Source organism: Oncorhynchus tshawytscha, linkage group LG04, assembly GCF_018296145.1.
Source record: "Oncorhynchus tshawytscha isolate Ot180627B linkage group LG04, Otsh_v2.0, whole genome shotgun sequence".
Taxonomy (NCBI): domain Eukaryota; kingdom Metazoa; phylum Chordata; class Actinopteri; order Salmoniformes; family Salmonidae; genus Oncorhynchus; species Oncorhynchus tshawytscha.
In genome coordinates, this window is record NC_056432.1 from 71918172 (window position 1) to 71931973 (window position 13802).

At 40.6% G+C, this 13802-nt stretch overlaps 1 protein-coding gene across 6 annotated transcripts in view; it reads left to right on the top strand.

The window, feature by feature from the left end:
• Positions 1 to 4636: 4636 nt before the first annotated feature.
• Positions 4637 to 13802, top strand: part of LOC112249328 (BTB/POZ domain-containing protein kctd15) — a 28814-nt gene continuing 19648 nt past the window's right edge. Inside the window, exons 1-3 of one of the 6 annotated variants that reach the window (XM_042321191.1) lie at positions 4884 to 5490; positions 7145 to 7204; positions 8436 to 8611. In XM_042321191.1, coding sequence (XP_042177125.1) covers positions 5482 to 5490; positions 7145 to 7204; positions 8436 to 8611 — 245 coding nt within the window. In that variant the 5' untranslated portion in view covers positions 4884 to 5481. The other 5 variants (XM_024419176.2, XM_024419175.2, XM_024419171.2 and 2 more) reach the window with 5 other exon arrangements.

The window sequence follows — 13802 nt, forward strand, 5'->3', positions numbered from 1 at the left end:
TAATCACTGCCGAATGTGCTCCAACAAAATACTGAGAAAAGGATCTGAACAACTTTGTTAATGCGATATTTCAGTTTGATTTTTGTTGATAAATTTGCCAAAATGTATAAAAAACTGTTTTTGTTTCGTCTTTATGGGGTATTTTGTGTAGATTGATGAGGGGGAAAAATATTCAATACATTTTAGAATAAGGCTATAACATAACAAAATGTGGAAAAGGTGATGTGGTCTGATTACTTTCTGAATGCAACGTAGACCTGTCATCTACAGAGGTGAAAAGATGAGAGATTTAACTGAAGCACTGAATGTTTTCCCCTGTGATTAGAGTCTTAAAGACGACCACATGATGGCACTAGAAAGGATTCTTTATCAAGACTGAAATTGAAAATATTCTCCAAATAATGTCAAAATAGAAATATGGTAAAACCAAAACAAGAATAGCTGAATAGCTAGGGGTAGGGTTGGGGTTAGGGTTGGGGTAGGGTTGGGGTTAGGGTTGGGTTGGGGTTAGGGTTAGGGTTGGGGTTAGGGTTGGGGTTGGGGTTGGGGTTAGGGTTGGGGTTGGGGTTGGGGTTAGGGTTGGGGTTGGGGTTAGGGTTGGGGTTAGGGTTGGGGTTGGGCTTAGGCTTAGGGTTGGGGTTTGGGTTAGGGTTGGGGTTAGGGTTAGGGTTGGGGTTGGGGTTAGGGTTGGGGTAGGGTTGGGGTTAGGGTTGGGGTTGGGGATAGGGTTAGGGTTGGGGTTAGGGTTGGGGTTGGGGATAGGCTTAGGGTTGGGGTTGGTGTTGGGGTTAGGGTTGGGGTTAGGGTTGGGGTTGGGGTTGGGGTTGGGGTTGGGGTTAGGGTTGGGGTTAGGGTTGGGGTTGGGGTTGGGGTTGGGGTTAGGGTTATGGTAGGGTTGGGGTTGGGGTTAGGGTTGGGGTTGGGGTTAGGTTAGGGTTAGGGTTGGGGTTGGGGATAGGGTTAGGGTTGGGGTTAGGATTGGGGTTAGGGTTAGGGTTAAGGTTAGGGTTAAGGTTGGGTTTAGGATTAAGGTTAGGGGTCAGGGTTAGGGTTGGGGTTAGGGTCAGGGCTGGGTTAGGGTTAGGGTTAGGGTTAAGGTTAGGGTTAGGGTTAAGGTTGGGTTTAGGATTAAGGTTAGGGTTAGGGGTCAGGGTTAGGGTTAGGGTTGGGGTTAGGGTCAGGGTCAGGGATAGGGTTAGGGTTGGGGTTAGGGTTAGGGTTGGGGTTAGGGTTACGGTTGGGGTTGGGGTTGGGGTTAGGGTTGGGGTTAGGGTTAGGGTTGGGGTTGGGGTAAGGTTTGGGGTTGGGGATAGGGTTAGGGTTGGGGTTAGGGTTGGGGTTAGGTTTGGGGTAGGGTTGGGGTTGGGGTTAGGGTTGGGGTTAGGGTTGGGGTTAGGGTTAGGGTTGGGGTTAGGATTAGGGTTAGGGTTGGGGTTGGGTTTAGGGTTGGGGTTAGGGTTAGGGTTAGGGTTGGGGTTGGGGATATGGTTACGGGTTGGGGTTAGGATTGGGGTTAGGGTTAGGGTTAGGGTTAAGGTTAGGGTTAGGGTTAAGATTGGGTTTAGGAGTAAGGTTAGGGTTAGGGGTCAGGGTTAGGGTCAGGGATAGGGATAGGGTTAGGGTTAGGGTTAGGGTTAGGTTAAAGTCCAATCCATGTCAGAAATGTTATTAGCATTTTTCAAGACAATAAATTGCATGTTGCATTTTTGATCCAACCCAAGTAAATGCTGTTTAGTCTGCAAAACTAAGTTGACATTCAACAGCAGCATCAGACTAGGATAAAGTACCAATCCTCGTTCTGCACTTTTCCCAACTTAATTGCCAACATTTAGGACTTGGGGGGAATCACTCTGTGCCTGTTAAAAGGTGTCTCTGTCTATATGCAACACAATTCCACAAATTCTATGAATAAACTGGTACCTCTCATGCTGTCTTTGAAATGATGAACAATGAGTGTCGCTGCTGCACCTCAGACACATGCCAACATCAAGCAGAATGTCAAATGACTGTGAAATGGAGCAATTGACAGGAGCGAGACTCCATAAAGCATGCATATTACTAAAAGCAAGTTCTGGATGTTCTTTTAAAACTTCCTCCACACTTGCCAGGGGAAACAGAGGAGTGTCGAGAAGGGGTGCAATACTCGGGTTAGGTTACAGTTGTGAAGAGTAAGCAGGTATTTAGATAAGGTGAGTACGACGGCAAACTGTTTCCTCTTCCGTGTTTCACACAGTTACAGGGTTCACTGGATGACCCTCATTAAAGCATAAATGAACAGAACAATTTGGTAACCAACTTTTTTTTCAACACTTCAATTCAAAATGTGTGATTTGTGGTCAGGCAGAATATTCTAATGCATTACTTTGACAATGTTTCAAAGATCCCAGCAGGTGTTGCACCTCTCAGAACATTACAGGAGCAGAAAGGCAGTTAAGCAGAATGGTGAACAGGTTAGTGACTTGTTTTACACCGATGATCCAGGTTTATCCTGCCTGTTAAATACGTGTTGTAACTCATGTGATGTCTATACAGAGAGTGTATGAGCCAAAGGGGAGAAGTGTCACAGTATAGCAGACTGGGTTTGCCACCTTAACTGAGATCTGAAGACTTCCATATATTTCTAGACTTTAGCTCAACAGGTTAATATGGTCTTGAGTACCATCAACAAATATGTCAACAGTTTTCTCAATGTCCCTCTAAGTTTTCGAATACTATTTCCCTCAATGCAGACGCACATTAAACATCTGCAATAATGGAATGGCCTTTACAATATGTTTCCTGGTGCACTGTACACGATATTGAAATGTCATCCAATCAAACATAATGCTTATACGATGCTGAGTGCAGAGGATAACAAATTAGATGGATGCTGTAATTCCTGTGCACCCATACCCCACACCACATCATACAAATGGATCTCCCAAGAGCAAAGTCTCACATACAGTTTGTACGGACCAGAATCAAAAAGCATTCCAATTACTGCGTGTCAAAACCACACATAAACACTGTATCAAATTAATATTGTTATGGGTCTATGAAATCATACAAACCAGGCATAACCCTTTACAAAAGGGACAAAATGCTGGATAATAGAATAGCACAATATTGTAGTCCTCAACATGTCGATTTAGGAATCACTATTAGTGACACCTAGTTTAAACCTCCAGGCTCTTATTATTCTCATAGGGTCATGAATGAATGCATACAGCACATTAACATATGATCTCTCCAACAGGCCTAGCAAATCCTGACTCATTATTTCTTTCTCTGTTTTCCTGGTGTTCGTACACTGCACTCAGAATCTATCATGCAGAATACATTCACAATATTGTCTCTGGCACTGTAATAATACTCATTTGTTTTTGTGTAATTGTAGGCTACTTTCATTTTACTGAATACCTGAAGTGTGTAGGCTTTTGAGGGAATACAATTTAATTTGATCAAAAGGAAGATTATGTTTCTGTCTGACACATTGCAAAAATGAGTGCTATAGTATCTCACTAAGTGGTCAAGTGGTGTGATATTTTTCATTCAAGGTTGGACTTATATACACTGAATAAATAACCTCAATTTGATTCCTTTATAGACTCACTTACAATATTTTGACATTGTTATTGGTGTGTGAACTCCAAATACTAATTTATCTACTATTCTAGTGGTCAAGAGGGCCATATATGAGGCCTGTAATAAGTCTACACTACATGCAAGTCTTCAAACTGACCTACTTCTTCTTTTCACATCAGACACTCAGCTAAAATCCATAAATTAAGGAAATTCACTGATGGGGCCCAGGGCAACTTTGTAAGCTATTTAAATCTTTAAATTTACAACATCCCTGCATACTTCGTATAATTGAACTAACTGCAGGGTTGTTACTTTAATGAGAAAAAATCCTGTCTTTTGCCTCCAATTTGTACTCCTGAAGACAACAAATGTATGCCAGAGGGCAAGTTTATCTTGCCCTGTTAGGGGGCTGCTTCCTAAGGCAGCTCTGATTTCTATCCAATTCTTTCGTTCAGTTTGGCGCGCCAATCACCAGACATGAACAAGGTAAACACCTCCTTCCTCTACGTGACGCGTTTTAATTCGATCAATCAATCAATCAAATTGGAGCGCAAAAGGCAGCTCTCATCGCAATCGAATTCAGTTTATTATTGTATTCCTTCACTATTATTTTTCTTTGGACCAATAATCATTTCCCACACTGGTTGGCGCCAAATATCAAGAAACCAAATAGCTGAGCGCGGTGGTGTCTGGATTCCACAGTAGGCCTACAGTAATTACCGTGTTCAATGCATCAATTATTCACAGTTATTTACACGCAAATAAACAAACACGCAAATAAATAAATAATCACAAGCCTATGTGAGCACCTGTACAGGAAGGAGGAAGAGCAAAGAGATATCACTTTGACTTCCACAGGGTGCCTTTCAGCCTACTATAAGTGTGATGCAACATTGATTTATATTTTGGGGGGCATAGTAGCGTTTTATATAACATTTTTTAAAAATGAATTTAACATAATGCATCTTTAGGTAAATTTGTCAAATCTTCTAACTATGCTAGCAGCCTGCCTCGCTGTTTGCATAGGAAATCTTCACTGCAGACACCTCCATCTAGCCCTGTGCTATAATTGAAATGGCGCGTTTAGCTGGAGGCAGGTTGTGAGGGCGCTTTCTGCAATAGCAGAATGCATGTCGATAGACGTCATTTGGTTTTAATGGCCTACAGGACATTTGGCGTTACTACTGGAGACATTAGTGGAGAAGGGACAGGGGAAAATCGCCGCATGAAAAGTATCCAAGGAAATCTACATATGATTATTTTATTGACACTTTGTCAACAAGTTACTAGTGTGCCTTTATAATAGCTGTAAGTACACGACTAGGAAGCGTGCCCTGTTTTACTTATTTAACTGGACAATGGAAATGTATGCCTAGCTGGAAATGCCTGGGGGATTTTTACATCAGACGAAATGACAATGATTCAAATCTGCTTTTTTCCTGCTCTAAATATATTGAGCGACGTGACACTTGCTTGATACTGAATAGCACTTAACCGTTACCCCCTGCAAACCAGAACGTTAAACCGTTATAGGGGCTGGTATATTTATATTGTTTTACCGGAAAATACGAAAAACCTAGCATTAATTAATATATCTGGTCATAGACATCATTTTTGTAAAAGGGAGAGAGTATCACTTTTTCGTTTTTAAAATCTGACTGGGTGCGAGTATAGAGCTAATTGTAGCCTAATCCTTGCCCCAGAGGCGTTTGGGCAGCCCCGAGCAAGAATTCTTTTTTAGCGCTGCTCTGTTATTTAGAGACAGGATTATTGGCTTTCTTCTCATAACAGACTGGCAGTTTCATTTATTAAGCAAAAAGACACTCAAGAAGATAAAATACGAAGCAGGATTTGACCGACTCAATTTTTTAAGTGTATACAAATAAGAACCGAAAAGGGAAAGGAGAGGTCTCTTCTATGTATAAGGTAAGAACGCTGCTTTGCTTCTTCCTGTGCCGCTTTTGTGGACAGAGCTTGGTCTGAGCAAGTCAGCCAGCATCAGCTATAGATATTTAAAGCCACAGCGACCCTTCTTTTTAATCAATGTAGCTTTCACTGGTAGATTCACATGTTTTAGAACAGTTTGTGGATACAGTGTTGGCAGTTTCGTTCCAAAGGAGCGGATTCTACTTGAGGAATGCTTTGGGTCAGCTATTGGATGGCACTCTAGTTATACGAAACTCCGGGCATGTGAAAAAGGGGAACGCAGTCATCAGCTGGGACTGATAGATACTGGAACGGATTCCCTCGGACTCCTACGATGTTTGAAACGGTATGACTAAATTCATATTAAGATACGGCATTTCCTCATGGTATGATAGCCTACAGCATCAGCGAACAAACTATACTCAACACCAGGTAATTTGGAATAACTTCACTTGTAGTAGGGCTATGTTTTGTCCAGTCTGGGAAAGGTGTGAATGTTTGTCTAGGCTGTTGTCTTTCTCTTGTTGTCTATTGATGCCGTTGGCATATTTACGCATTCATTTTACGCATTGTTCGCTTTTGAATCAAACGTCTCTGAATCTTAATTTCATGATGGTAGAAATGAGTAAGACGCCATATTGTGCATCTGGTAGAAGTAGGCTATCCGTGCGCATCAATGTAAACTGTTCAAGGGGGCAAAAGTGGATACTCTATGGATCTCTGCGACTGTGCATGTTCTTTTTGGCTATTTTATTTTATAACAATTACGCACATTCTGATCTTTACTTTGTACAATTGTCAAATGTATTTCTTTGGTACACCATTGCCCACAGTGAAACCCAACTCTTGTGAGCGTTTCAAACCCGCTTATTGGCTAGAGTTACTACAGCTGGAATGTTGGTCAATAGGAAACTATTATAACACAAAGTCAGGGAACAGACGTCAGTTGATCTCATTCAAACGAGTCAATGGTAATAGTTCCGGTATTTGTCTTTTTTTTAATGTGAGAACTCTTGTGAGACTATAAATCGAGTTTATTGGCTTATAGCCTTTTAATAATGATCATCTTTACCCCCATATTGATCATATAATAACAATATGCTTTCCAATATTTCACGTTACCCTCCACTTCTTCAACTCCTCCCATTTTAACCGTGTGTGTGTGTGTGTGTGTGTGTGTGTGTGTGTGTGTGTGTGTGTGTGTGTGTGTGTGTGTGAGTGCGTGCGTGCGTGCGTTCGCGCCTCCTATCTGGTATATATTCCCCCAACAATATTATCGGTATTGGTTACTGTGGCCCATGGCTAAATGAAGAGGTGGGATAGCCTCATACGCCAAAAACTTCTTAAGTCTTTTGAAGTCTTTCTTTCACTGGGGCCTGAAATGTATCATCCAGCGTCGTATTAAATGATCATTATTCCTGAAGGCTTGGTGGTGTATACAGCGAGGCGGGCAACACCCTGGAACATTCTGTAGTCTTCAACAACACTTTGTGCCCCGGGCATCTCGCCTGGAGCAAAGGGCTGAATGAGCCCTAACAACTGCCTTCTGTTTACCTTTTATTTATTCAAAGCTTAGTAAATGTGCTCTTGCATGGAAGAACTAGTTGATGAAAAATGCCTTTCTTTCAAGTTATAATAATTTAGTTTATTCCAGCGACCCGCCATTTTTGCAGACATGATGGATATATATTTTTTCATGAAACCACATCCTAATGTAAGTTGCTTGACATTTTCTAACTATATCTGTTTCCAATTAAACTGACTTTGATATTAATTAAACGTTTGTGAGTTGAGATGTTGGGATTTAAATGAGAGGCATGTGCGTAATTTTTGCAAATGCAAAGTAAATCTCCATAGGAAAACATGTTATTTTGATCAATCTTGATTAAATTCGATTGTAGTGATTGGTTGTACGCAAACTTGAGGAACTATGATCCCCAACACCCACATGTCTGTTTAATAGCCTACATCATTGTTTAACCCAACTCTGACGAACTGTATCCATGCGCCTCGGACTGCGCTGTGGCCTGAAGCACGCCAACCCAGTGTATGCTACCTGGATGTTACGAAGGGGTGTAACGAAGGGGCTCTGGAATAGTTTGGGAGGGATTCATGTAACGGATAGTTGACATTCATGAAGTGGTCATATGTTTCTCATGCCTTCCATCCAACATCCCCAATATTCACACCAGCCTGAGGACTTGCATCCTTTTCAGTTGAACATGTGGCAAAAGCGTGCCCGCGTTTCTAAAAGGTCATTGGAGGATTCCGAGCAAATCATTAAAACCCCTGACCTTGTAAATTTACATTACATTTTCATGACAGATATTATATAGAGTTATTAAGTAGTTTGTCTTCACATCTTGGTTGGTCCTGTTATGTTTTATAGTGTTTGATACATATAATTGCCCTTGACTCATATGATATGAGATTATATTTTTAATGCATCAGTAACTTTTTTAAATGTTTCATTTCCATGTATAGGACATTATTGTGTGGGGTTCAAATAAAGAAACAACACAACAGTCTTGTAAGGGGTGAATGTTTTCTTATGTGTGGTTCAGGAACAGAGTTAATGAGAACAAATGCCCTGGATTCTGTATTGTCAGATTGGTGGTTGGTGTGTCTGGGCATATCACGTTTAACACATAACACGACCTTTAATTAGAATATTGCAGTTTGTTTTATCCCCCTAGAGGCTGACACCTAGCATTCCTCTTTCTGGAGCCGTAATAATCATCCTCCTATCCTGCCCTCCGGCATTGAATGAAAAGATGCAAACATACTTCATTAGAACGGTGGCAATAATTTGTAAACTAAATATGCGAGCAGACAGACATGGAAATGATCTGATAAGGCTCAGGATCGCACTGGTGGAAGATACAGACTTTCGGAGACCGGAGTAATTTATGATGTCTATGGCTTTTCCATTTACTTGTTTTCAGGAAGGAAGAAGCATGTCACGACTGTCTTTGACCCGGTCCCCGGTATCTCCTATGTCCACACAAGGAATCCCTCTACCGGCTCAACTGACAAAATCGAATGCTCCGGTTCACATTGACGTCGGGGGACACATGTATACTAGTAGCCTGGCTACTCTCACCAAATACCCAGACTCAAGGTAAGGAACCGGATATTCTCATTCAATAAGTGAAATGTGTTTATCGTTTTTATCCACAGTACCAAGATGTGCCACCCAAGGTGCTTTTGTTGCAGGATTTATTTTTAAAATTTTATATATAGGAGTGTAGCCTACTGATACATATTGTATTTGAAAATGTCTCCCACCATAAACTTAAATAAGTAATTGTGCACAGTAACACTTTTGTTTGCACATGATGCTCCAAAACCCCTCATTACAAGTTTTTGATATCAGTGATATACTTGATTGCTTTAATGATTGTTTCTCTCTAGTTTGATATTGGATAGCCTAACCTCCATATGGCCTCATTTGAAAGTTATTTGATTATAACATGTTTATAACACATGGACATTTGTTAATTGCAGTTGCTGACTCTTTTATTCATTGAAGTGATGCTACAGGTTTATGCACTTGAATTGTACATTATGGAGAGGAAAATGTCAGCTGTTATTTCACCATTATAGTAACAAAACCAATTATCTAAAACCATCTCTAATCCATGTGCAAATGATTTGCAACTAAAAACCAGCCATGCCACTTTATAGTAAAGCTAATAGTTTATGCTGAAGTTAGTTCGTGTTTTCTATAGAAATGACCCCTTATGTTATATATTCCATGAGCTACATGCCCAAGTCAATTGCTATTACTAGAAGCCAGAGTTTCAGCTAAGCCAAGGTAAACATACATCAGTTTGTAGGAAGATCTAAGGAAATGCTTAGAGGAAATGTATCAACATAAGCCTTGGATATTCACACAGCTCTGACAGGAAATCACTGTCAACTACTTTGTTTTCTATGTCCCTAAACCAGCATGATTTATCTTGTGAGAAAATCTCCATGCCTATAATAGGCCATTGTTTACCCTTAGTATTATTGTGTCATGTCTGTCATTGCTATAAGCTGTGTGTTTGGTTCATTTAAGAGGGTTGGACAGCAAGCCAGGACCAGACACTGCAGGTACACAATACCTGAGTGAAATGTTTTTGTTATTACTAGCATTATTTGCATATTACCCACCGTTTTATGACATTAGAATTAGAATTTCAGTAAATCAATAGTTGATATATTTGATGACTTTCCAGATGTCCAAATACAGGTTGTTTCATATACACTCACTGTACCGCCACACATATTCCCTGGATGTACATTATGCAAATGATTCTGTCTTGTTTTACACTTATGTTTATACTATTTATCATGTAACTTTTACACTACCATGTACCTCACACAGTGGTGGTTGGTGGCTAGAAAAACTCCCTAGAAAGGCCAAAACGAGGGAAAGGAGGTTTTTTTAATGAGCATGGCCTTATTTCTGTTACAGCATATAACAGAACTGCCATTCAAATTTCATTCACCAGCATTCAATAATAACAGCAGATAGGTTTAGGCTAGTCCCTTTGCTTGTGGACTTCAATGCGCAATTAACATGATACTCACATTTCCCTGATACCAATCATGAGGTTGCTATAACAGCCTATGAATGAACGTTTATAACGTTGTTGTCACCACACAGGTCGTCATAGTCAAAAAATTTAAGGCGTTAGTAAACAGTGACAATCATGGACAGACAATGACTGTACAGTCAATACATCTAGCAGATCTGGCGGGGTGTAAATCATAAATCAAAACAGTTGCAAACAAGAGTTTCTGTTGGCTAAACAAATTTGCAGGTAAGTGATATTTTATCCCTGTTTTGTTTTTCAACAGAATTGGGAGAATGAATACATTTGTTCAAAATGTTAAACAGTTCATAATTACTTTCATGGAAGCAGGCAGATTGTATTCCTTCTACATCGAGGATGGAACTATCTCCTCCTCTTACCTGTTTTCCCTACAGAGTGCTGTTGAGGCTACTGTGGACCTTCATTGCAAACACATCAGCTATTTGTGAGAGGAAAAATTTTTTCCATGCCAAAAATCATAACCTTTTTAAATGTTTTACCATTTTTATTTTTTATGAAATTCTGTTTTCTGAAATTCACTGATGATGGCCCTTCCCTTCCTCCTCTGAGGAGCCTTCACTGACCTCACATAATGATGTTGCATAATGATGTTACACATTGCATATACATTATACACAAGGGTGAAAAGCCATACAAATGTAGCAAACATACTGTATAGTAGGAGCTCAGAAGCAGTGCTTTTACAGTAAAAGTAAAGACAGGATACCACTGTGTATGTGAGAGCCAGTCTCTCTCTCTCTCTCTCTCTCTCTTCTCAGTGTTTCACACAGTCTGCCTCAGGGGTGCACTTTCCTCTGGAGCCAGTGGAGGAGGAGCCCTCTTGTGTGAATTAGGATAATGGCTGACAGAAAGCAAAACAATTACACTGCAATAGCCAGACTTATATGCAGTCTTTATAGAGGACATCCGGTGTGGTGTGCATGGAGGAGTCTAGTCCTAGTCCGCCATTCATGATCCACTGAAACATAACAATTAAAGAACAAGATTCAAAGAATTGTAAGTTGATGATTACTTTTAATAGATTGCTGCGTTAATAATGCAGAGTGCGTAGAGAAACTTAGTCTAGTAACTAATGTCTGGGTATTCATCTTCCTCTGTACAGACTGCAGTAAGGGACAGAGGTCATCAAACATTGATACCCGCTCTGGGGAGTTCACAGTTAAGGAGATAAGCGTCAGAGCTCCATTCTACTGAGGCTGAGGAAAGTAAATGAGAAGAATATTACACAGACAAGGAAACTATTTTGAAATGACCCTTGACATAAGTTATTACTTATTTTGATAATTCATCTTGTTTCCATTATCTATGAGGGATGGCATATAGTATATAAAAAACATAAAAACAAAAATCACCTTGGGTATTCAAACCAGCAACCTTTTGGTTACTGGCCCAATGCTCTAACTACCTGCAGCCATCCCTGGTACTGTCTACAATGCCAGGGGTTCCCAAACATTTTCACTTATGCCCCCCTCCAGCATTCGGGACCCCCCATGTCTATTTCTATGGGCACAAGCACTGTTTATGACACAAACTGTTCACACTCCTCTTGTTGGTGGAGAGAACATTTTTGCTGGTATAATTTGATCTAATTTGATTGCAATTCTACACATTTTGCCATGTCTAATGTGTATTTATGTATAATTTCAGTGAGTCGAACATTACAACAAAATCTATGGGCAAAAAAACATTAGCTGACATGGGCTAGTTGATCTGGACATTTCTGACAAGTTATAAATATCTCTCTACGGTATGCAATGACTGACATGACAAGAGGAATACTGATGATGCACTACCCAATTTCAAAATTGCATTCTACAATTTATTTATATTTTTAGGGTGGACCCCCACAGTTTGAAAACCACTGTAGTGTGCTACTATACCACTTGTTCTACATTCACTCAATATACCACTCTCCAAACGCACTATTACTCCCCTTTATGAATGTCTTTTACACATGAACAACTTTATTCATTAAAGTTTGAAATAGGTCAAGAGTTCAGTAATATTTGAACCTTCAGTTTTAATCTCTGTGTACACTTGACAATGGACATCCCTACCCATTTGTAAATCTATTCACAGGGCCAGTGTACTGGCCTTGAAGTTGGGTTTGATACATTCATCCAACACACTCTCTGAGCATTTGTTTTCACAGACATATGTAAGATGTCCTGCAATGTATGTCAAAATTCATTGGGAATCTATTGAAAACAGCTCAGTTCTTTCATTTTGGAGAGAGTGAAAAGCTGCACTTGTCTTGACCCACCCACATCCCTAGCCATGAGTTTCAGACTCTAAACTGTTAGTCTGACATGTGTGGGTCCATGAGATGTCTACCTACCGCCTGTGCACCATGCTGCCTCTACTCAGCACCGCTGGGATGTGAGATCAGAGATGATCCAGTCCTTCACAAACTCCCACTCTGCCCCTCTCTCTCTCTCTCTCTCTCTCTCGCTCATTCTCTCTTTCTCTATCACCGTCTTTCTCCCTCTCTCTCTCTCTCTCTCTCTCGCTCTCTCTTTCTCTATCACCATCTTTCTCTCCTCTCTCTCTCTCTCTCTCTCTCTCTCTCTCTCTCTCTCTCTCTCTCTCTCTCTCTCTCTCTCTCTCTCTCAGGCAGGCAGGATGGTGTATAGCTCTCTACCTGTCTGACATGACAGAAACAAAGCTGGGTGAGCGCGGGGGTCCGTCTTTCAGGTGCGGAGGGCCCCCAATCGGTGATTTACCAAAAGGAAACACTGAGACTGAGGGAGATACAGAAATGGAGAGAGGGAAAAAGAAAGAAAGAAAAGAAAAACAGGCAGCATTTTAATTGCTTTTTAAAAAAGTGGAGATGAAAAACAGAGTTAGCCTGGAGGGGTATGGTGAAATTCTAGCTGGAAGAATTGCAAGACCATATGAGAAAGGAACACCTCGGGCATAACAGGGAGATGAGTATTGGTTTTTTATAAAGCATTTTGCATCGATTTTCAGAGAGAAAGGGAGAAAGAGAGAGGGGCAAGATGGAGAGAAAGAGAGAGAGAAGGGGAGGGAATTAGAGTGGAGAGAAAGAGAGGGAGAGCATCTTTGAACTGGCTCTCTTTATACAGTTAACAGGAAAGGAAAAACAGGGCAAATTCTACATGATAGGATTCAGTCTATACCTGATGAAGCCCTTTGATACAGTCACTGTGTGTGTCTTTACAAAGCAAAGGATTGTAATGGAAAGTCAATGCAATTCGCTTTAGAAATTTAAACTATAAAGTCAAACTATAAAATGGTCCCGTGTGGCTCAGTTGGTAGAACATGGTGCTTGCAATGCTGGAGTTGTGGGTTTGATTCTCATGGGGGACCCAAAGTATGAAAATGCATGTACTCACTAACTGTAATTGCTCTGGATAAGAGTGTCTGCTAAATGACTCACATGTAATACAGCTCTGTGTGTGTAGATTCCCATAGCATCTCTATTTCTTGTGTTATGTCTTATAACAGGATTTAACAGTCACTGGGCAAAAGCAGCTTGTGAGAATTAGATTTTCTGGTGATTTTCTTTGTGGTTTAACTGTACTCAGCTGACCTCAAATCTGTTAGCATGATTAAAGAGCTGATTACATCAGAACAATGATAACAGAGAAGACATTCTCTCTGCCAAGAGCTGTTTCTGGGAGAGAGAAGGGAAATGTTTCAGTGAAACCATTTTAAAGGTTACTCTAAATACCTGAACTGCCACTT